General features: G+C 37.0%; 2 protein-coding genes, 1 long non-coding RNA gene and 1 other non-coding gene across 9 annotated transcripts; 3 read left to right on the top strand and 1 right to left on the bottom strand.

The window, feature by feature from the left end:
* Positions 1–717: 717 nt before the first annotated feature.
* On the top strand, positions 718–8,348 carry LOC133733084 (DEAD-box ATP-dependent RNA helicase 52A-like). Of its 4 annotated transcripts, none has more exons than XM_062160694.1 (15): positions 720–1,748; positions 2,037–2,129; positions 2,232–2,396; positions 2,482–2,577; positions 2,692–2,766; positions 3,120–3,281; positions 3,969–4,049; positions 5,011–5,109; positions 5,774–5,869; positions 6,440–6,571; positions 6,679–6,753; positions 7,039–7,128; positions 7,251–7,325; positions 7,472–7,714; positions 8,077–8,348. In XM_062160694.1, exons 1-14 carry the CDS (start codon positions 1,443–1,445, stop codon positions 7,646–7,648), a joined length of 1,722 nt encoding a protein of 573 aa, XP_062016678.1. In that variant the 5' UTR covers positions 720–1,442; the 3' UTR covers positions 7,649–7,714; positions 8,077–8,348. The 4 variants fall into 4 exon arrangements, with proteins under 4 accessions (XP_062016679.1, XP_062016678.1, XP_062016677.1 ...); XM_062160693.1 differs by having other exon boundaries at positions 7,472–7,718; XM_062160692.1 differs by having other exon boundaries at positions 721–1,748; positions 7,472–7,703.
* A 3,134-nt stretch (positions 8,349–11,482) lies between these two features.
* LOC133733301 (uncharacterized) lies at positions 11,483–12,060 on the top strand. Its single transcript, XR_009857610.1, has 2 exons — positions 11,483–11,624; positions 11,769–12,060. It is a non-coding gene; the product is annotated as an uncharacterized LOC133733301 (long non-coding RNA).
* Positions 12,061–12,385: 325 nt separating this feature from the next.
* TRNAR-CCU (transfer RNA arginine (anticodon CCU)) lies at positions 12,386–12,458 on the top strand. Its single transcript has one exon. It is a non-coding gene; the product is annotated as a tRNA-Arg (tRNA).
* Positions 12,459–12,638: 180 nt separating this feature from the next.
* LOC133731582 (protein NETWORKED 4A-like) lies at positions 12,639–16,766 on the bottom strand. Of its 3 annotated transcripts, none has more exons than XM_062158952.1 (4): positions 16,507–16,766; positions 15,763–15,828; positions 15,407–15,518; positions 12,639–14,678 (listed from the first exon to the last, which is right to left on the bottom strand). In XM_062158952.1, the coding sequence occupies exons 2-4, from the start codon at positions 15,775–15,777 to the stop codon at positions 12,889–12,891; spliced, it is 1,917 nt and encodes a 638-aa protein (XP_062014936.1). In that variant the 5' UTR covers positions 15,778–15,828; positions 16,507–16,766; the 3' UTR covers positions 12,639–12,888. The 3 variants fall into 3 exon arrangements, with proteins under 3 accessions (XP_062014936.1, XP_062014937.1, XP_062014938.1); XM_062158953.1 differs by lacking the exon at positions 16,507–16,766 and adding an exon at positions 16,308–16,427; XM_062158954.1 differs by lacking the exons at positions 15,763–15,828; positions 16,507–16,766 and having other exon boundaries at positions 15,373–15,513.
* Positions 16,767–22,666: the final 5,900 nt, after the last annotated feature.

The following is a 22,666-nucleotide window of genomic DNA, read 5'->3' as shown; positions in this document are numbered from 1 at the left end:
AGAATCACAGAAATATCAAGTCAATCCTTTTCCAAGAATAAGCTTCAGAGAAAGAAAACGTATCCTAGTCAAAACAGGGCAGTTTGGCCAAGAATCTTCTTTGGGCGGATTTCTAGTGCATTTTTGGAAGGTTATGATGCTGCAATTATCAAGGAGAGTCTTAGAAAAATCCTACAAGATTATGGCAAGATTAATCCATCATATTATCTTTTGGATAATAGGCATCCCTATGCACACTTTCTCTCCCATGCTTGTCACCTTGGCTTTGATGACCCAAAACCACTCCAACACTCTTCATTTTCATGCTTTCCATGCACATTAAAGAGAGCTAACTGCTCATTTCTTCTCCCTTAGCCATATTTTTTCTACTCTACTCTCTTTAATAGCTCATCATTACTTCCTTCTTTTTACTCCATCTCTTCCATACCATTAATTTTCCTTGTTTTTAGGGTTTATTACTACTCTAATACTCCACCTCCATACTTCTTACAATGCTTGAGCTGTTATCTTAGCTTCTCATCATCATTTTCACATCTCTATCTTCATCTATTTAAGCATCTTTTCTCACAAGGAAGAAACATCACCCATACCACTCCATTACACTTCTTTCTATCTCCATCTTCACCATAAAACCTCAATCTCCACCTCCCAAAATCCAAACTCATAATATCCATACTCCTTAACCTCCATCACCACCATCACTACTCCATCACTACCAGTCAAAGTTAGCCAAAGGAGCATCATATTTTCATCACCATTCCATTCACATCAACAAGAAGTTCATCAACTGCAAAGGAAAGAGGTTTCCAGCTCCTCGAAGTCGAGGGAGACTCCAAACTTGTTATTGATGCGGTTAATGGAGTTTCCCACCCACCTTGGAGACTGCGGAAGATTATCTAAGATATTAAGACTATTGCTTCAACTTTCTCCACTATCACCTTTAGACATGTTCTTAGAGAGACAAACTTTGCTGCTGATTCGGTTACTAATCTAGGCCACAATTATTCTTATAGTATCATGTGGGTTGATAGGTTCCCACCTGTTGTTGCTAGACCTACTTTGTTTGACTCTGTAAACTGTGGAGGTCCTCGTGACCTGCGTCCCAAATCTATAATCTTTCGTATCAGATAAAAAAAAAAAAAAAAAAAAAAAAAAACCATAGCACGACTACAACATAACCTCGATTTTCTCTCCTTCCAGTCCCCCATTCATGTCACTGGATAACTTAAAAGCCCGCAGAGACCCAAAACGGGCCCATATATAGCCCACCAACGCGAAAGGTAGCAACAGTTTGAACATCTATGATCCCTTAGCTTTTGAGATTGGCCGTGCACGAACCTCTCGTTTTTTCCTATATTTCACACTTCAACTCATTCACTCACTCTCACTCACAGTCGCCGCATAAATCCGACTCCGAGAAACTTCCCCGTCAAAGCAAAACGATGTCGTATGTGCCTCCTCACCTGAGAAACTCAACCTCAACCACCACCACCACTACCACCGCCACCGCCAGAACCTCCTCCGGAACCGATGCTGATCGGAGCAAGCTCTCTTACTCCTCCTCCAACTCTCACTCCAACAACAACGACAAGTCGTCCGCTGCTTCATTCTCCTCGTTCTCGCACTCCAATGGCTCCCGGTGGAGTTCCGCCGCTCACTCGCCGGCTAACCGAGCTATCTCCCCGCCCGACGCCGTCGTCCCTCAGTGGAAGCCGTCGGAACGGGTCCTCCGAATGAAGCCGGAACTGGTTCGAATCCCTTATCCGACTTCCTTTGCGTTTCGGTTTCAGTTCTTGTTGCAATTTCCGCGTTCGCTCTTATTTGAATTACTGAATTGATTAGCTTAGGTTTTCAAATTGCCATTGGCATTTATTCTTATTTTCAGTGTATCTATATCACCTTCGTGTAAATTGTGATAGGATTTTTCCAATTTATGCTAGTGATTATAAGCAAGGTGCTGATAGCTGTGCATATTCGCTCCTAGGTCAAGTTTGATAGCTGGAATTTATGAATTAGATTGTCTCCTATATGTGCAGATTGAGGAGGTGTGTTTGCGGCTTAATTTAGATGTTTCTGTTAGTCTGGACTCTGCTCCTCCCCCGGCACCAATTGAGTCTTTTACAGATATGGTGAATCTTCGTGTTTCCTTAAACGAGATTTGTTTTTCTGGTTTCGTTTGGCCTAGTTAATGATTTTTTTTTATAAATGGACTTATTGTTCTGCTATTTCAGTGTTTGCACCCTAGCATTATGAAGGATATAGCATTTCATGGATACACTATGCCAACACCAATTCAGGCTCAAGCCATGCCAGTTGCCCTCAGTGGAAGGGATTTATTAGGTTGCGCTGAAACTGGTAGTGGTAAAACTGCTGCATTTGCCATTCCTATGATACAGGTTTGAGTCATCATATTTGATATTCTTGTGTGGCCTACTAAGTGGATTTGTTTTACATTATGTTTTAATTTCCTTTAATGCACAGCATTGTTTGGCTCAACCTCCCGTTCAGCGTGGTGATGGACCACTAGCATTGGTACTGGCCCCAACTAGAGAGCTTGCACAACAAATAGAGGAAGAGGTAGTATATCTGCTCTTAAGCTTACTGATGTTATTATGAGTTTTTAGGAGTTGGTTTGAAATTTATTTCTTTATACTTGTCATCAGGTGCTAAGTTATCATTTGTATTTTGCAGGTCAAGGCTTTTAGTAAATCTCTTGAGTCCTTCAAAACTGCAATAGTTGTGGGTGGAACCAACATAGCTGAGCAGGTGACTGGTTTGGCATAATAACTTCAAAGTCTATTTTTATAAATTGTTTGACTAATCTAGGTGCTGTATGAAAAGGAAAATTTATCCGTGATTATCCTGTCTTTTTTATTTTATATTGCCAGCTAGGTGTGTGCTAGGACTCTGATCGAGTGCTTCTCTTGTATTAAGCTTTCAAATATTTATTTCTTTTTACTGCTCCCTGGCGCCTCCCTTTCTTTATCCTATACTAATACTGATAGCGCTTCTCTCTCTTTCTCTCTCTCTCTCTCATATTTTCTTTTGTTGATTTATGTTTTACGGAATTATGTCCTCTTAATTTTCACTTACGTCACCTCATTTGGATGAAATGACAGAGATCTGAGCTTCGAGCAGGAGTTAATATTGTGGTTGCTACTCCTGGAAGATTCATAGATCATTTACAGCAAGGGAACACTTCTGTGTCTAGAATTTCGTTTGTTGTTCTAGATGAAGCTGATAGAATGCTTGACATGGGTTTTGAACCACAGATAAGAGAGGTATAATTTCTCTCAACTTTTTTTACCCTAATATGTTCTTATTATTTAAAATTATTTTGTCCTAATTTATGCCATACTGTCACAGTGGCTTGATTTTCGCCTAGGTTTTTAAGTTCTTGAGCTCATAGTGTTCGTGTTTAACTTTTTCATCATTTTGTTTTTATGAGTATTTCTCTCCTTTTATGATTGCCAAACTGAAAGAGGTACAGTACTCAATATGGATGTCTACTTGTGACTTGTATCTTCTGTCTTGTGAGAAGTTAACCTTTAATTAGGAAAAAATGGGAAGTAGGAAGACAGAAATTGTTTATCCGGAAAAGCTGTGACCTTGGTGGGATATAAACTTACACGACCTTGGTCTCAATTTTTGCAAATTGGGTTTTATTTTGAGTGAAGTTAGAGTCTGTACAACGATATGTGTCCTTTACATATCTGTACTTTACAAAACATGTTCGTTGTTATCTAAGAAACATATTATATATTGACTGAGCATTTCTGCAACACTGAAATGAGTTATCTGATACATATATATGAGTTGATACTCTGCTGTGTGACATCATGCATCTAAGGGACACACTCCCCCTCCCTATATATGTATTAAAATGTATATTAGGGAGAGTGAATCTTCTTGAGTCTAGACCACAATCATCTGAGTCCCTGTTTTCACATCTTTTCATGCTATTTCAGGTGATGCGGAACCTTTCTGAGAAGCATCAAACTTTGCTGTTTAGTGCAACTATGCCTGAAGAGATTGAAGGGTTAGCCCAGGCAAGATTTTCCTCTAGTTTCCTTCTTTTACGAGTTTTTGTGAATTGTACAATTAGAATATGATATGGAAAGGCAGTCATTGGTACATTTTTTTAAAATTTTTGAATCAATTAATAGTCATGTCAATGCTATAGCTGGCTCTGGAATCTAAGTGCTACATAAGTATTACAAAATTTGTGCCAATATATGTATGTATAAATTTCTATACTACTGCTCCCATATGAGCAGAGTTTCACCATGTATATTCAATTTGGGAAGTATTGCCTCATACAACTTTTACTCCCTCAAAATTTGCTTTTGCCTCACCTTATTTATTACCTTAAAAGTTATTAACACCATAAGCACTTCACTGGAGTCTTTACTTTTAACCATATGGGAGAGCAATCCTTTTAATCAAGCTGTATATTATTTGCAATTTCTTCATTATTATACCGTGATCCATAAATCTGATTTTACTACTGAAAAATTCCAAAGCATAATTTCTGATTAAGGGAAACTGCTTGTGGTTCATTGAAATTTCTACCTTTTTGTTTTACCATATTATATATTTGTACAGGTAATTTTCATGTATTTTGCACTTTGAACTATATGAGAACCTTATCTTTTCTTGAGATACACAACCTGTCTGCACTTGGTTCTGTTTTCTATATCCATGTGAAATAAATAGTGTTTCTAGTGACCACTTTTCCAATCTATTTTGTTTCTTTTCAAAAGAATAAACATAAAGATAAAGAAATATCATAACGTTTTTGATCTGGAACATGCAGAGTCTTGAACGTATCAAAAACCATTACTGCTTTCTTCCTTATTAGCGCAAAGTAATATTATTCCTAATTCCAAAATGAATTTGTAGTTTTTCATTTTCTGACAAGGATACTGTGCCATCTACGCTCGACTTAGTTAATTCTGTCATGGACAATTTTGACAAAGACTTCTCCTGCCTTCTTTCTTCCAACTGCAGGAATATTTGACTAATCCAGTGCAAGTGAAGGTGGGAAAAGTGAGTAGCCCTACAGCAAATGTAACTCAGAGTTTGGAGAAGGTTCCTGACAGTGAGAAGGTTGGTTAGCACCTGCACAAGAATCATTTGTGTCTATAATTTTCTTTCTGAGTGTCTGACATGTTTTATATTTTAATCTTCTGGGTGTGAGATGGGGGTGGGGGCGGGGTCTATGGTTTTTCTTGGCTTTAAGTCTACTCACTCAGTATTCAGTCACTTTTGTTCCGATTTGCATTTATACAGTATAATTTAAAACATTATCACAACAATTGATTGGATGCCGCCATGGTATTAATCACTCTTCTAGGTTGAATTCTTCTCCTAGACAAGCTCAATTTTTTGCAATTTTATGTAAATTGAAGGTGGTGGTTAAAGAGTTGAATGTGTAGTTATATTATGTATTATTTAGTTGGAAATATGTATATTTTTTTCTTTGGGTATTCGTGTGTTTGGTACTCATATCTTGGACAAATATAGTGTGTATTGAAGGTGGTGGTTAAAGAGTTGAATGTGGTTAGTTATATTATGTATTATTTAGTTGGAAAGAAATATATATATTTTTTCCTTTGGGTATTCGTGTGCTTGGTACTCATATCTTGGACAAATATAGTGTAACTAAGTTTTTTTTTATCCATTTAGTATCAGTCTTGTCTGCGGTTTTATTCTGAGTTTTTTTTTTTTTTTTTTCTCAAATTAACTCTATGATGGTCTTTTGTCTGTGTAGACTGATCGGCTTCTGGGTTTGCTCGTAGAGGAGTCATCTCGAGCTGAAAGAGCTGGACATCCATTTCCCTTAACTATTGTATTTGTTGAAAGGAAGGTATATATTGCTCCATGCCCTAATCACTTAATTGTTACCACACCTTTTCAAGTTATTATTAATGATGTCATGGCTATAAATGTTTTGTTTTGTCTGAAATGGCTTTGAATAATTGAGGAACAAAATTATTCTGTTTATCTTGCCTCACATGATCACATCTTAATCTCTATAAGTCGGCTAACTCATTTATGGATTGCTTTAAAACGTGAGGGTCTTACCTAACAAGGCAGTGGCAAGTCCATTTTTGAGTTTACATTTTCAATTTATGAACTGGTCCAGATCTTGCAATCAATGTCTATTTTGAATTTTAATGTGGTGAACAATAGAAAGAAGTTCAATTAGGACTTAATGGAGAAATAATCTTTCAGTTAATAGTATGCTCTTTTGAAACTGAGTTCTCAAATTGTAACATGGACATTTTCCTGTTTCTTAGTGTTAGATTCTATAGGATTATTTATGATTTTATATGCTCGTGAGGCGCAATTGGAATCAATACATCTAATTCTGGTGCGACTTCATTTTCCTTCTGTACTCATAATTTTTTTAACATTGAATTTGGGCTGCATGTAGACACGCTGTGATGATGTAGCTGAAGCTTTGGTAGCACAAGGTTTGCATGCAGTTGCTCTTCATGGTGGACGTACTCAAACTGAAAGAGAGGCTGCTCTGCGTGAATTTAGAAAAGGCACTACCAACATCTTGGTTCGTCTTGTGTATTGATTTTCCATTTTTTCTTTTAATCCTGCTTGAATGCAGGGGAGCTTTTAGAATATCCATATGTCTTTATCAAATTGACACCCTGCATGCAGGTTGCCACCGATGTTGCATCTCGTGGTTTGGACGTCTCTGGAGTTGCTCACGTTATCAATTTGGATCTTCCGAAGGTATATCTGGTTGTAAATGAAATCTTGGTTGAGTTATATCTGAAATCTACTAGCCCAACATAGAAGGCCATTTGAAATTGGGGAATTCACTCTGGGTTTCATTTCCACCTATTCTGAATTTGATAGGTGGTTATCTCTGGTATTTAAATAGCTGGTACAATCAAATCTTCAACTTTCGATCATAAACCTAGCCTGGTCTTTTCATTAGCCTGGTCTTTTCAGTCGCTATTAATTTTGTTGTGAAATAGCAAACCTGAAGCTTCAGTTATGGCTACCTCAATATAGAGCATGGAAGATTATGTACACCGGATTGGAAGAACTGGAAGAGCGGGATCAATGGGACAAGCTACTTCCTTCTACACTGATCGTGATATGGTACTTTCTTTTCTACCTTCTCTGTACACATATCTTTTCTTCCTTTGTTTTGAAGCCTACAGCTCACTCAGAAATGTGAAAATATGACTTTTGATTCTATTATTATTGGTGACCCTCTGTAGTTCCTTGTGGCGAATATAAAGAAAGCAATAGCTGATGTGAGATCTGGGAATGCTCTAGCTTTTGCTACGGGGAAGGTACAGCTTTTTTGCTATTTATAAACAGTCAATTCTTGACGTAATGCTCGCTTTTTTTTCTCATTTCTGGATAATTTGTTTAGGAAAAGGAAAACCTTCTTATATTACATTTGTAAATCATAATGATTTTTGCTATTGACTATTAGACTGCAAGAAGGAAAGAAAGAGAAGCAGCTGCTGCTCACAAGCAAGCTAGGGTTTCTCTATCCAAGTCTTCAAGTATGGGGCCCACATCAATAAACATTGAGGACAAGTATAAGTTCATGGTTTCTGAACCGGACAATCAAACAGAGGGTGCAGCAGATAGTGCTTGGGACGACTAATGAAGTCCACCTTTGGTGCAATCAAGATTGATGCATGGGGCCCCTAGGTTTTGAGGTTAGTAAGATGTAGGTTAGATCTGCTCCCTCTCCCTCTATCTCACGTTGTGCATGCATTCTTGCAACTTTGCTACAATTATTGCATCAATTGAAATCTACACTCCCTTTTTTTCTTCTTTTGTGTTTAAATTTACTAAAAAAGTAACAAGTACTTGAAAAAGGAAAGAGTGAGTCTGGATTGTAAAATAGGTTGTGTACCTTTCTCCAGCTATATTATTACTTGTGCTGTTTATGGATGCTCATTTTGTCAACTTTGCTGCAATTTACAGATCCAAGGAACATTAATTTGTATATATGTGCCTATTCTGTTTATGCATGCTTATCCTGCAAGTATGCTACAGTTTACTGATCTGAGGAACATTCATCTGTAGGCATTTGCTTCTAATTGGTGCTCGGACTGCAAGTTGAAGACGATTAGTTCCTTGTAAGTTGGCTTCTTGGAGCTGTTGCTTTACATCATCGATGTACCTAGTACCTGTACCAAGGACTAACGTAGTCGATACTTTTAGAGATTGTAGGGTTCGCTTGTAGCAGTTTTGCATTGTAAATCTTAAAAATGGAAGTTTACTTGGGATGTTTGTAGTGCAATGAAATATTTGGCCCGGTAATGGGTTTGCTAAAGGCATATGATTTCACAGTTTCATATCACTATCCTGTGCCTGGCTTGAATTGGTTTTGGCTATGCGCCTAACATGAGTCTACTCTGAGGTGATCCGTAATCTGTAATTATGAGATAGTTTGGTATCAACCCATGAAATTACTATTTCACTAACTATGATGTATGAATCATTATCTGTAATTGTTTTTGGCATCGGTTTTGAAATAGCCCGTCAAACATAGTGCATGGGCATACATATTGAGTCTGTTTTGACCTTGTTTATGCATATACTAGCATGCTAATCAAGAGTGTAAAAGAAAAGTGATTTTCATATTGGACAAGAGACTCAAGTGGTGGTTTCTTGGTAATACCGTGAAGCCTTGGAATTTTCACATAACAGCTTGACGTCTAAAACTTTTTCTTGTAAGTAATCTTCTGGAAATTTTAAAATTGTCTAGTCAAAATACTTTCCATTATAATTTAGAGACTCATGCTTAAACTAAATGATCAAAAATAAATTTAACAAAAAATGAGTATGTTGAGACCACCGTGTTAGGTCAACAGTAGAGTCATGAAATGATTTAAAAAAAAAAAAAAAATCATGAAATGATTAATTATGTTGCGAAATGGAAAAGGAATAATCTTTGTCCTAAACGCCTCAAATTGTCTTTCCTACACAGAAAGACGGCAAACTCAATATGGGCCGGGTCACGCCCACCCGGGTCTTGCTTGATCACATGCAGAGCTGATGATCCTACTACTAGTACTGTACTATCACAAGTAACAAAGCTCACAACTTTCAGTCTTATTCATTTCTTCAATCTTCTGTACTCACTCCAAAGCGTCGTTAGGGTTCCTTCGAAGACCAAAGCTAGGTAAGCCACTGATCGTTTTCTCATTTTCCTCTCTCCAAAATTTCAAAATCAGTATATATATTATTATATAAACTCTTCGTAATCTGGATTCGATTTGGGGCTCTGTGGTTAGGGTTTCCGAGCTGAGAGCCTCAGAAAATGTGGAGCAACAACAACAACCTACATGTCGTCGTGGACGTTCAGGACGTGGTGGTCTCGGAGCCTCACATCGAGAAGGAGGTGCCGCCGACCATTCCGGCGCCAAACGCCGTCGTTTCAGAGCGAGCGAGGGCTGCCGCCGCCTGTTTCTGTGTGTACAGAATCTTATCTCAGTTAGTTAGTTTAATAGTGGTTTAATTTGAAAAGCTCATTTAGTACGTTTTATCTTTAAGCAATAGAGACTGCAGTACTGTTTATTGTATGAAAGATACTAATTAAGACATTAAGTACTGTTTAATTATGTGAGTTTAAAACGGGGAAATTGTAGGGAGTTGGTTTATATGCAGTAATTCTTAGTTCATTTCCAGTGGTTAATTAGTGAAAACTACGTTTGTTCGTTTTTCGAAAAAGCAAGCTTTGTGTTTGATTTCAACTTGGGAAAAGTATTCTACACCTCTTGGAACGTTGCAACTTTGCAAATGTAGTCAAAGCTTCAATCTTAGAAATAGTTAGAAGCTGATATGACACATCTTGGCAGTTTAGTGTGATGTTAATGGGGCACGGCTCTTGGCAACCGTCCTGCTCATTAGGTAAACTTGTAAATACTAAATAGTAACAAGATGTAGTAGTAGAACTTTGTTATGGGATCTGGATGATGTTTGGCTCATCATTGTTTTGTTGAGGCCACTGGTGCTGATTACCTCATCATACCAAATGTACCATGAACATTTTGTACCAAATTAAAAAATGTACCATGAACATGAAAAAAAAAAAAAAGGTAGCTGGGTGGAAATAAAGTTCCTGCTCTTGGTCTGTGCCACTTAAGTCCTGCATTCTCTGTTGTTATTTCAACACATGCAACAGTTTATACCTGAGTCTAACTATATTTTGTTTTCAACTTTTCGTAGCTATGTAAACAATGAAGCTGTACTCTTTGTTGTTCCTTTTGGAAAAGCCATGATTTGTGTTGTGATCACAAGTTCGGTCAATTTATTTCTAATCCATGAGTCACATTCATGGTGCTTCTGAATTGGGGCTCCGACTTCAAGTTGAAGATAAGTAGTTCCTTGTAAATTGCTGGCTTCCCAGAACTGTTGCTTAACGTTGACACGTTGTTGATGTACCTAATGCTTGTACTAAGTTCTAACTTAATTAGTTGATGACACAATGGAAGTTTACTTCGGATGACTGTAGTGCAATGAAATGGGTTTGTTAAAGGCTTTTGAATCCAGTCTCACACCACTGTCTTGTACGCTTTGCATGATGTTTTTTTTTTGCTATGTGCCTAACATGGGGTTTATGGGAAGTTCATGATTTTTCACAGAGATCGGTTCAAAATCGACTCAATTTCCAATCTTGTGATTTTACAAGCCCCAAATTTATGTTTAAACTAAAATTTCTATATTCGCATACTTTCTTATCATGTTGGAATGTTTATCTTTTTTTTTTTTTTTTTTTATTCAATAAATTTTAAATACACCCCCTCAATTACTTAATGCACATCTCTTATATTTTTTTGCAACATTTTTTCATCAAACTTCCATTTATGCCCCTCGTCATTAAATAAATAAATGAGAAAAACTTAAGGAAAAAAAAAAAGGTAGGCTATGTATCACAAATATTTATTTAATACATTTTTTTTGCTTTATTGTGGAATTAATTGCTAATTAATTTCAGCACATATCAATATGGTAATTACTAATTGTCTTTCTTCTTTCTCATATAAATGAGGTTGGTATATCGCTAGAAGATTACCTTTGTTGTTTTTCAAGTTGAAAAACTTGATGTCTTAAGAGATTAAATGTATGTCAATATATTCGTGATCGATATCGTCATGATCAATATAAAAGTTAGTAATATTATATTTAAATTGGTTCTTTCGTAGCCCAATTCTCCTTTTTATTTTATGTTGTTCGAATGTTTAACATAAAGTTTAATCAATTCATTAGGTATAAGATAGTTTAGGTTGCAACATTACGTCTCAAATGCGTGAATAGTTGTTTTTTCGTTCTTATAAAATCTTTAAATTACAGAATAAAAGTTTTGTACTTTAATACGAACTGTCGTAGTATTCCGCTGGCCAAACACGACCAGTCGTTTTCAAACTCGTACCAATAAAAGTCTTTACCGCGCACCTTTCCTCTCTTCGCTTTTCTCAGTTTCTGTCATTTGAGATCCGAAGATGGCAGGTGGAATTGCATCTGGATCGAGCCGTCTCTCGAAGCTTCTCAGGCCTCCATCCACCGACCTCAAGGCCGCCGCCATGTGGGGCGTCGCTGCCGGCACCGGGGCTCTTTGGTTCGTCCAGGTCTCAACTTTCTCCCTCAATTTCACTTCAAAAAATAACATTCAACATAATTATGTGGAAATCCAGAATTGGGTTCTTCTGGGTTAGAGTTGAAATTGCTTTGCTATATGATTCTGATGCTTGGATTTTTGGATCATGTAACAGCCCTTTGATTGGTTGAAGAAGACATTTCTGGAGAAGCCAGAGACTCAAGGCTAGGGCAGTAATTTATGCTTTCACACAGAGCAATTTTTTCAAGTTTTACCAAATCAATCGGAGGAGGAGATTCCATTTGTTTCCAATAAAAATTGTTTCTAGTTTGTAGCTCTCCTTGTTGAGGCTTAGAAATGATGCAAGCACTTTAATCTGTTTGCTATTGGGTTTTTCTTTCAATTTCCCCTATTATCTTTCACTTGCTATATAGTTATCAATGGAACAGTACTAATTATTTATTTGATATTTTTCTTCTCTCTTTTGATGAGCATCATTTTGATCTTAGATGATGAGATTTCAGCTGCTAATGTGGATCCTTTTCAAGGTTTTCTTTCATGCATTGAGATGTATAGGACCTAAAAATGCTTGATCATCTTTTCACTATTTCCTCTCAGATTGGGAAACCTTCTCTACTACTGAAAACAGACATCTAAATGAAAATTACATAGATTCATTTTATTTCTAGACTTGGTTCTGGGATGAAATGGGGAACATAAAAGGTAAATTTCTTTATGGTGTACAGTCGGGTTTAATTGTCATAATTTATTATGCTATTTGTTTATCAACAAGCGCCTGTAGCTCAGTGGATAGAGCGTCTGTTTCCTAAGCAGAAAGTCGTAGGTTCGACCCCTACCTGGCGCGGTGTTAATGTCAATTTTTGTTATTTTTATGTTAACTTTTGTCACTTTTTACTTTATTTTATTTTATTTTATTTTTTTTCTGTAGCAATGTGTGACCCTTTTGGGTCTATATTTCATTTTTCGGCCTGCTTTTCTATAGCATTGTGCATAGTCCCAGAAAAGTTAGCAAAACCAAATCCAATTGTGTCACTAAGCCAAACCCAAATAACTCAACAAAATTAGTACACAAATTTACGCGCCGTCAACCACTCTTAAGGGGGGACCTGGTGACCCAAATGGCCCATAGATACGACCCTCATGCATCTATATCTCTACTACACAAACCTCGCATCACTACAACCATGAGTGCATGGCCAGTAGTACACAAAAGAAAAAGAAAAAACCACCCAAAAAATTACATACAATCCAAATCAAGATCACATATGTTTCGCTTAAGATGCCAACACCGGAACTCTCTTGTGTCCCATGCAAGCCTGTCGAAGCCTGTGATAACCGTTCCTATAATGTTCGAGTGAGAAGCACAACTGCCTTATAGCTTCTCTCTTTTCTTCCGCTCCTTCTAAAATCATGACTCTTTGCCTCTGAATCTCCTCTTCGAGTTCCTTTGTTCTTGCTGTTAGCTCCTCCACCAATTTCCACGCCCCTTCGGCCCCAGAAACCAGTTCCACTTGCTCCTTGTGCAACTGCTGCAGCTGAATGTCCATCTCATTTATCTTATCATCTCTATAACTAACTTCTGCTTTAAGTGTTACAACTTTTGTGCTAAGCTCATCTCCTTCTGCTTTCATAGCATCAAGGGCCTTATGTAAGTTGCCGATGTGATTGCCTATCTCAAGGATTTCCGCCTTTAACTGCTCAATTTCGCTAGTAAGTCTCTCCTCCATTTCTGCTTTCCCAGCCTTAATCATTCTGATTTCATCCTCCAAAGAGCGTCCTCGAGACTCCCAGTCTCTAATCTGCTCCTCCAGTTGCGTCCGTTCCGAATACAGTCTAGATATTTCGGCCTTTACCTGTGCCTTCTCTGGGAATATCTTCTCCTCAGCATCAGATACCGCTATTTTCAAATCCATGACCTCATGATCCCTGTCTGATAAACTAGTTTTTAACCTTGCGATTCGTTCCTGCAGCTTCGAAACCTCTCTTTTCTCTGAGTTAAGCTTTGTTTTCCACGTAGCAATGTCCTTCTTAGCAGATTCAAGCTGACCCTGCAACAGATGAATTTTCTCAGAGGCTTTATTACTCTCCTGTTCATGATTCAATCTTGAGGCTTTATTACTCTCAAGTTCTTGTCTCAAACTTGCAATCTCTTTCTGTGAATGCTGAAGCCTATCTTTTGTGATTCTCAGCTCTTCCACCAATGCCTCTATCTTGTTATCAGGGTCTTGAACTTCTCCCGACCTAGGTGTCTCAAATGCTTCATTTACCTCCATGTCTGGCTCACTCTCATGCCTCTTGACCTCTTTATGTTCCGATGATTCAAGACCGGCCTCAAAGGCATTGCCATTTTCTGATGATTTATACCGTTTGAGCTCAATGTTCAACCTGGAAATCTGTTCCTCTGAGGCCTGTAATTTTTCATTTGCAATCATCAGCTCTTGCGCATATTCTGCAATTTTTGCAGAAAATTCCTCGGACTTCTCATTTTTTGACCCCCTCAATGGACTATCTGCATTCTCTTCCTGCAGCCGAAGCTTCTCCCTCGCTTCACGAAGCTCGATTTCCAATTGAATTATCTTCTTCTGCTGCCCTTGATCACCTCCATTTGACAACACCCCTGAGTAATTGTTGACTGAAGAATCATCGTCATCAGATTCTGGCTCAGAATCTGTTAACGAAGATGATTCTTCCCCTTCTTTCTGGTAATTATCCGAGCTGTTTCCACTGGGGCCAAGGAAGAAATCAAAGCCAGCAGCACGAGGGCCAGATTTACGACGACTCAGCCTCTGAGATTGGAGATCAGGAGAGGACCATGCAGATGGCAGTTCTGAACCACCGTCAGAAATGCATGAGCTCATGGATTGGAGATCTGAGGTCACATTCTTCCTTAGCTCTCCTGTCACATGATCATAACGTTCGGCTAGAGACCGGTACAAGCGATAAAAATCTTCAACATGAGAAATCAATTCAGGCCTCTTTTGATAATACATTTCAGCCTTTTTTGCAAATGAATCCCCATCTTCTTCAACCAGCTTCAGCATCCGCTTGATGCACCTGTCCATCTCTGAAGTCAAGGACCGTTTTGTCATTTTCTTGAAAGGCATTTTTGGTGAGAAAAATGACTGCAACAATCAAATTTTTACAACTTTGACCAAAAACAATCTGAAATCTAGAGAAATTTAAACATGCAAATTTTGGAAAATTAACTTCCTCCACCAGTTTGAGCAGTTGGGGCGAATAATGCCTACCACCTTTTAGATTAGGAGCAGAATCTAAAATTATACAACAATATCTCACTTTTAACCATTTTAAACTTGCCCCCATTTAGAATGTGAAAAAAGAAATCTTATCTGCAACAAACATAATATCCCACATCTCAGGTTAGAGGCAACAATTGTCATTAAAACACGATAACAGAGTCTCTTCTCAACAACAAAACAGAATTGGGTATACTGGACAAGAAGAGGAAAAATGGAAAAGAGATAGCTTTACGCAAATATAGTAACATAAATCTAACTTGTCCCAGACTTTTCTGTTAATCCATCAAAAGACTCAAAACCAAATATAACTACCAGTAAATAGGTATTTCGTTAGGTAAAGTTGGATAAAATTTTGCAGACATTTTCTAACTAATAGATGGATGACATTATTCCTTTTATATGAGAAACGCTATTTAGATATATAAACACATAATTGTTATGTTGATTATCTCTTTTCTACTGCCTTCACATTTAATAATTTTTCCTATATACACTTACAAAAGAAAGACCGAAAGAGGTGTTCATTGCTCACCCTCGAGATTCTCTGCAAGCCACTTAGAGTTTTTGGGACTGATGTGACTGTCCCACCACCAGGAATGAGACTTTTTTGATTCCAACCTTTTCATACTCTTATTCGACTGAACCTGGATATTAGCGAGACATGTTAATTTGATGTTTGCAGATAATGCAGGAAGAAGAAAGACCCTAATGAGTGAATCCATCATTCAACCCGATCTTTTGTTATACTAGATATATCAGGTCCAAATTTGATCAAAACCACAAAAATGACAGGTGGTACCTTTCAACATGACTAAACTCATCTTTTGCATAAAAATAAGACAAACAAAAAGAAGACATTGTACTCAATTTCACCAGTTCATATCTTACCAAGGGAGAAGCCATTTGCGAATGTGGTCAAATCTGCGACTTGATACTTTTGATTTAATCAAACCCCTGTATCCAAATACCACAAACAAATTAGTTTTTCTAACACATTCATTTGGTTTCACCTTCCCTACAAAATATGAACTAACAACTCAATTATTTCTCTGCCTAGGTAAATATTGCATCATCAGTACACACATTCATTGCATAAAATCCATCATATCATTTCTAACGTTCATGCTCTAAAGAGTAAAAACATCTATCACCATCAATGCAATTGAATTGTATAATGTTTCCACACTTTGCCAAAATGTGTTTTGGGCCCAAACTATCCAAGAACAGAAACAAGCCCACATTCTAGAAAGAGCGTGAGTGCACGCGCAAAGCAGAGCGGGAATTGAGTGTACAACTGTCTGAAGGACAGCTCCACCCTCCATTCCGATGAAGTAACAAACGTGGTAGATGGAGAGTGACTCCCTATTACATTCAATTCATTATTAAAAATAATAATTACTCAATAATAACATATGAAAAGCTCATCAATTTACCCAAAAAAAGAAGAAAATTTAAAATCTTTACGCTTCAGCAGAAAATTCCTGTTTCAGAAAAACTAGAATTTTTGCAATTCTAACAAGTTGGGTTTATGCATAAGAACCTCAGAACTCATCAGAATCACATAAAGGAGTAATCTTTATGAGCAAAATCGAAAACCCAGAACGATAAAACCAAAGAAAGACCAAAACTTACAGAAGGGCCTTTGAGTTTTGCTCCTGAAGACTTCAGAGAAACATAGAGAGAGAGAGAGAGTGAGATCCCAGTTGGTGAAGAAGTCAGAGAGAAACAGAGGAATTGGGTTTTTATTCAAGATGGGGAGAGAATTCAAAAAAAGACAGAGCCTTTTGCCTTGATCTGGAATAGTGTGGAAATGATATATAGAATTGAACCACGTCAGGAAGGCTCTTTCTTATTTGTTTTTTATTTGACAAGAAAAAGCTATTGGATAGTGGAATGTGGATGTCATCTTCCTAAGCACTACTAATTGACCAAGCTTCACAGACCATGTGAGGACTGAGGAGGGTTTGTCACGTTTGTGCAATACTATTGCTTTGCTAGACATAATATCTGCCGTCCAATATTTATTATGTTATTTGAATTTTTTTTTTTTTTTTGAGGAGATTGTTCAATCAAATATTGTTTTCTAGTTGACATGGACATATCATATGGTTCATATCCCTATCCTCACCGATATTTCTTCAATATGACGTCACCGGCCAAAGAATTGCAATGAAAATGAAGTTAATGTATGGTATGTGGATCACTATCACAAAATTAAATTTGTTGGTCCATGGTGATGTGTACCTATCTCTTATTTTGACTCTAATTTATTTGATATTTTAAAAAACTTTTAAGATTTGAGTGAAATATAATGTACAATCCAAGAGATCTAGTAAAAGACTGATAAATGTTGATTCTTTACTAGTTACGCTACATGGTGTCTACAGAGTGTTGCGTATGAGTGTGCACTTAGGTCTGGTTCTATCAAGAAACAAACATAGTCAACTGAGGAAATAGGAGCTGCAGACATAATTAGAAAATACATGCGGAATATGCGAGTATACGTTAAGTAAGTTTATATGTACCCATACGGCCATACTTGAAAGAAGAACTGGGGCTTAACCGAGTTTCTAAATCTTAACATCTTCCATCGTACACAATAGCTCACAAGATGGTGGTTAATTGACACATAACGGTGCATCAATAAGCTGAATCTTATATATATGCTGATGGTCTTGAGAGTGAGAAAAGCATACAATATATAAGCAATTTTGTGCGTGCGTGCTCCGATCGATCGAATAGCTATGGCAAGACACTGTGCTGCAGTACATAATTGGAGCATTTCACATGCGCCGAAAGGGTTTATCTTAGGCCTAAGAAGCCTTTGAGTTCCCCTTGACAAAGTCAAAAAAAAAAAGCTATGGCTGAGGAAGACAAAATCGTCGGTTGTGACTGCAATATTATTACTACGAAAACAACACCGAACTGGTCTGGCCTCCAATTAGAGCTATTAGAGTTGATCTTGAAAAGACTTTCTCTCGTTGACATCGCTCGCTTTAAATTCGTTTCTTCATCCTGGTATGCCGCTGCAAATTCTTATCTCTCTGACCCGGTTTACAAACCCCTGGTCTTCAAACTCCATGGCTCATGCTCCATCGAGAGAGTAGTGATGTTGATGCTGATGCTGGCCGCTTCTTTAGCCTCTCAGAGAAAAAGGTTTACACCTTCAAGAACCTGTTTAAAGGCTTCGGTGAACATTAAAGGTGCTTGGTGGGTTAGTCACATGGGTGGCTGGTGATGTGGGACTTAAAGTCTTAAACGCATACAGAGTACACCTTTTTAACCCTATTTCTAGGGTTTGCGCCCATGCATAGTGTTCTCAAAGTTCTCCTATAGTCCTATCCTCGGACCCCTCTTGCAACAATTCCTTTTACGTTGTGGTAATCTACGTAAAAAAAGTAGAGACAAAAATAGCATTCCATAAGCATGGTGATGGAAACAACACTACTTGGACTGACTTGGATAGTGTAGAATTTGATAGGATCATTTTCCACAACAGCCTTCTATTTACGTTGTCCTTGGGAGACTCAAAATCAATTTCAGTTTGGGATTTCGGGGGAACCTATCCCATCAACACCATGGATTTGCAACCTCCGCAGAGGGAGGTAGAACAACTTAGTTAAGACGTTATTTGGTGGAATCACTACGCGAGCTTTTGTTTGTGGAGAAACTTAAGAACCCAATTTCCAGGCAATTCTACTATTATATCCATAAGTTAAACTTCACTCCCAACAAGGTGGAATGTTTGAAGTTGGAATGTCTGCAAGAGCGGGCTTTGGCTTTGAGTGCATACGAATCAGCATCGATATCATTATCCACCCTGGATTTTCCAGAACTTTAAGCAAACTCAATTTATGTTGCCAAAGAAGAAAATATTCTTCAAGGCGGTCATCATAAGCTATATTGGAAAGAAGAAGCATACAATATGGAAAATAAAGGTTTCAAGTCTTATGTTACATCCCAAGTGTATTGGCGCATTTTATATTCACCACTCCTTTGGATTGTTCCTAATCCATGTGACGTATAGGATTAATTCATGCTGATCATATGGCCACGATTGTATTGTTCTATGACTTGTTTTAAATTCGAGATGGGAAACAACGGGGGAGAACAGTGAAGGAGTGAAACTTGTGCTATTGCTAAGATTAATCATGTCCAAGATAACACAATATCAGAGTGTTGTGGAAATGAAAGGCCTCAATTAACCAATGTGTGTGTTCCGCGGTCATTGCATTTAGTTTAACTTCTCTAGTTCTAGACTTTAAGTCGCTGTAGATTCTATCACTCCCTCGTCGAATTATTAGGGTTAGCTTTTTACTTCCTTGGTTTGATTGGCCGGTGTGAAGAATTCTGGGTGGTGGTTGCGCTAGTTGTGTATCGTTGGTGGCTGAGGTGTTCATGGCGGCGGTTGGTGGTGTGGTGGTTCTCCATTTCCTGTTCTACTGTCTCTTACTCTCTCTGCCTAGCTATGTGGGATTTGTTGAGGCTTTTGCCCTCGTCGAATGAGATAACTTTAGGCCTTGTTATCTCTTTACCATTGGATGGCCCCTTACCTGGGGTTATGCTTGATAGCTTATCCGGTGATCGGGATGTTTCTTCAGTACTAGTTTTGTCGCTTCTTTTGGGGCGTTATAGATTCCCCAAAGCACTAGGTTAGCCGATAATTATCGGTGTCCGTCCTGTCCAATCTTTTTTAAGTGAAAACGGCATAGATAATAATAATGCAGGTAAATTTTAATGTAAATGAGACTTGGGGCTATTATTCTGCTTATTGTGCTATCACCAGACAAAGGGGCTAGTTACTTTCAGTAATATTACCATTAATGGTCTTTTTGTCATTACCCTTTTTTGGGGTGATCATTATTCGTAATGTTCGTCAAAATTTATTTTGTTGTCTTTACAAAAAGGAAATATAGATATGAATACTCTAATAAGAGATATTTTCTTTTGGTAAGGGATTGCTTGTGGTAAAACACTTATAAAATTTTTTAATCAAATTAAAAATGATTAAGACATTCAATCGAATTATAAATATGACAATTCAAATTGAACATATCATGAATTTTTTTTTTTTAGTGGTGTTATTGACACACCCATTTTCTCTATTCACACACCCCTCTATTTTTTTTATTACTTTAATTCAATTTTTTTAGACAAATTACCTTAATTACCCTATCTTGCAATTCTTTTTTTTTTTTTTTTTTTTTTTTTTCTATTTAGCAAGTATCAAACATCATTAAATAATAAATCAATTGTAATCAATGCAAGAAATGCACAAGGCCAATGTCTGAATGAATCCACAAAGTATAGCTAGCTAAGAGTATCTTTAGCAATGCTAGCTATTTTTGAGTCAAATTTTAGTTAAAGTAGCTAAAAAGTCATTTTGGCTAGCCACTTTAGAAATATGTATGTATCAGTGCTCTAGAATTTTAGCTAATTTTGAATTTATATTATTTTTAAAGGAATATTAAATAGTTTAAATGTATTTATAAATTACATAAAGTAACTCAAAAGGAATGTTTTAAATTATAGAGAGCCTCATCTCGCTCTCTATATTTAGGAGCGAAATAGCTAAAAGTTATAATAGAGAGTCACTTAGGAGTATGGTGCAGCTGTTAAAATAGATAAAAAGCTAAACATGCTCTTTAAAAGCTAATGAGCTAAAATAGAGAGTCTGCTAAAGATGCTCTAAGGATCAATAATCCGAAAATTTTTATTTTCTCTCAAATAATTGGGCTCTTCCCTTCTAGTCTGCTACTCCATTGAAACAAATAACTGTGATTTGCCAATACATACGCAGCTGGACAAATTCTCCGATGAACTTGAATCCAATGAACAAACCAAAATGGTTATTCTTGAAGCATTGGAGAAGAGACTACCAGGCTGAAACTCAAACCAAATCAATCAGGCTACAAGATGTTTTATGAATTTGTATAGAAAATTATAAACAAAATGCTTTATATATCTGGGTGTAGATCATGAGATCAAAAGCCTCAGTTGATGTTGTTCAATGAGGGAAAGCACACAATAGAAATGAATTTCAGGATGCAGAACCTTTCCTGTACCAAATGGTAACAAAGTTTCAAAAAAACACAAACAACAATTGGAAAATTAGACGAAATGACTGGATAAAAGGCTCTGTTGATCTAAGCTAAAATCTCGACTCAACAACAAAGTTTCAGTCTATACAGTTCCAATAGTAGTATAGTACCCTATGGCATCAATCCTATATACACCTTTTTCCTCTGCAACGTCACACAATTGACCTAAGATAGATGGATGACAATTTCATGAAGCACAACATTATTCATTTAGACTTTTCAACAAATATCAACTGAAACACTAAATTCCTGGCCTGGACCTTCCAGACTTCCAAAGCTCCTATATAGGCCAATTGGTCAAATGCATACAAGTAGCTTCTTTGATTATTTTATTTTCCTATTCCCTTAAGACCAGATCAGTTTTTTTTTTTTTAATAAAGGGCTGGTGCGCAGCTGCCCTCAAGTCTTGATTAATGAAACTATAGAATACAAGGGGGAGGATATTGAGCCTAAACCTTTGATTACAATAAGCATCTAGAGTATGTCCCGAAATGACATCAGAAATCTCTACAAACTTCATGTATTCTAACAAGCACCAACTAGCAAATAATGCATTACTGGCTACTCTATTTGCTTTGACAAAGCGGTGACATAACAGAAAGAAAACTCGATACTAGTAGGATAATAGACCAGATCAGTTATGGAGTAGAGAAGTAAAAGACTAGTAGGATACTCCATTTAACAATATTTTAAGGGAAGACAAATTAGATTGCCCAACCTTAAATTTAGGACCATCCTCTCCTCTAACATCAATGTAGAAACTCACACTCTAACTTCAACCAAATTATGAAACGATTAGAGAATTCGATTTCGAATAATTTCAAATTATTCAGGTTCGTCTTGTGTAAAATACTTGTTCTGACTTATTTAAATCATAGCTTCTCGTCGAAATTACTGGAAATTTCACACATACTACAGAACCATTCCAGACCGCCATTGATGCTGGAGAGAGCAAAAAGCAAAATATAAAAAAATTAACCACAAAAAGAAAAAAACAGAATTGCAAGGGAGGGTATTTAGGGTGATTTGTAAAAAAAAAAATTGAATTAAAGTAAAAGAAAAGTAGAGGGGGTGTGTGAATAGAAAAAATGAGTGTATCAATAACACCAGCCTTTTTTTTTTGAATAAAAACAAATCATAATTATGAATGCCTCAATGATTTTAGATTTATTCTACTCTCGGGATATGTTGTAATGTTTCACTATTTTGGATGACCAAATGGTTACCAATATGGCTGAAATTTGAAATTATTTATCAAGTTCATATAGAAATCTAAACGATCAACGTTTTAAATTCTTGTGATAGAGAAAGTGCGGTTAACCTAGTAGTGGACAAAGCCAGCCTTTGTAATGCTTATTACAAAAAAAAAAAAAAAAACAAAAAAAAAATTTTCTTTTACCTGTCTTGTAAAGCTGCAACATGAACATCTTCATAATTTGGTTTTCGAAGGATGCCTTGGAATTGGAATTGATTATGATCCCTGGTTTTTCTCAACATGCATAGTTGCAAGTCACTCCAGGTAATTTTTTTTTTTGGGACAAACGAGGAACATTTAATTAGCTTACTGATATAATACATAGGTTTAGGACAATTTCTGTTTACAATGGATGATGATTATTTGACAAAACATACTTTTCTCAGACCTGGTGGTATGCGCTCATTTAAAACACTTCAAGAGTCATTGTCAAATT

Source organism: Rosa rugosa, chromosome 2, assembly GCF_958449725.1.
Source record: "Rosa rugosa chromosome 2, drRosRugo1.1, whole genome shotgun sequence".
Taxonomy (NCBI): Eukaryota; Viridiplantae; Streptophyta; class Magnoliopsida; order Rosales; family Rosaceae; genus Rosa; species Rosa rugosa.
The sequence above is the reverse complement of the archived record's forward strand: the minus strand, read 5'-3'. Positions and strand labels throughout refer to the sequence as shown.

What these genes read in the sequence shown, in the direction of transcription:
- LOC133731582 (XM_062158952.1), bottom strand. An exon ending in GCTTGCAGAGAATCTCGAGG is followed by an intron (nt 14,679 to 15,406) that starts GTGAGCAATGAA and finishes CCTTGACTTCAG; the next exon opens with AGATGGACAGGTGCATCAAG.
- LOC133733084 (XM_062160694.1), top strand. Translation starts at nt 1,443, where the DNA reads ATGTCGTATGTGCCTCCTCACCTGAGAAACTCAACCTCAACCACCACC. An exon ending in TTGCCATTCCTATGATACAG is followed by an intron (nt 2,397 to 2,481) that starts GTTTGAGTCATC and finishes TTTAATGCACAG; the next exon opens with CATTGTTTGGCTCAACCTCC. An exon ending in GAACCAACATAGCTGAGCAG is followed by an intron (nt 2,767 to 3,119) that starts GTGACTGGTTTG and finishes ATGAAATGACAG; the next exon opens with AGATCTGAGCTTCGAGCAGG.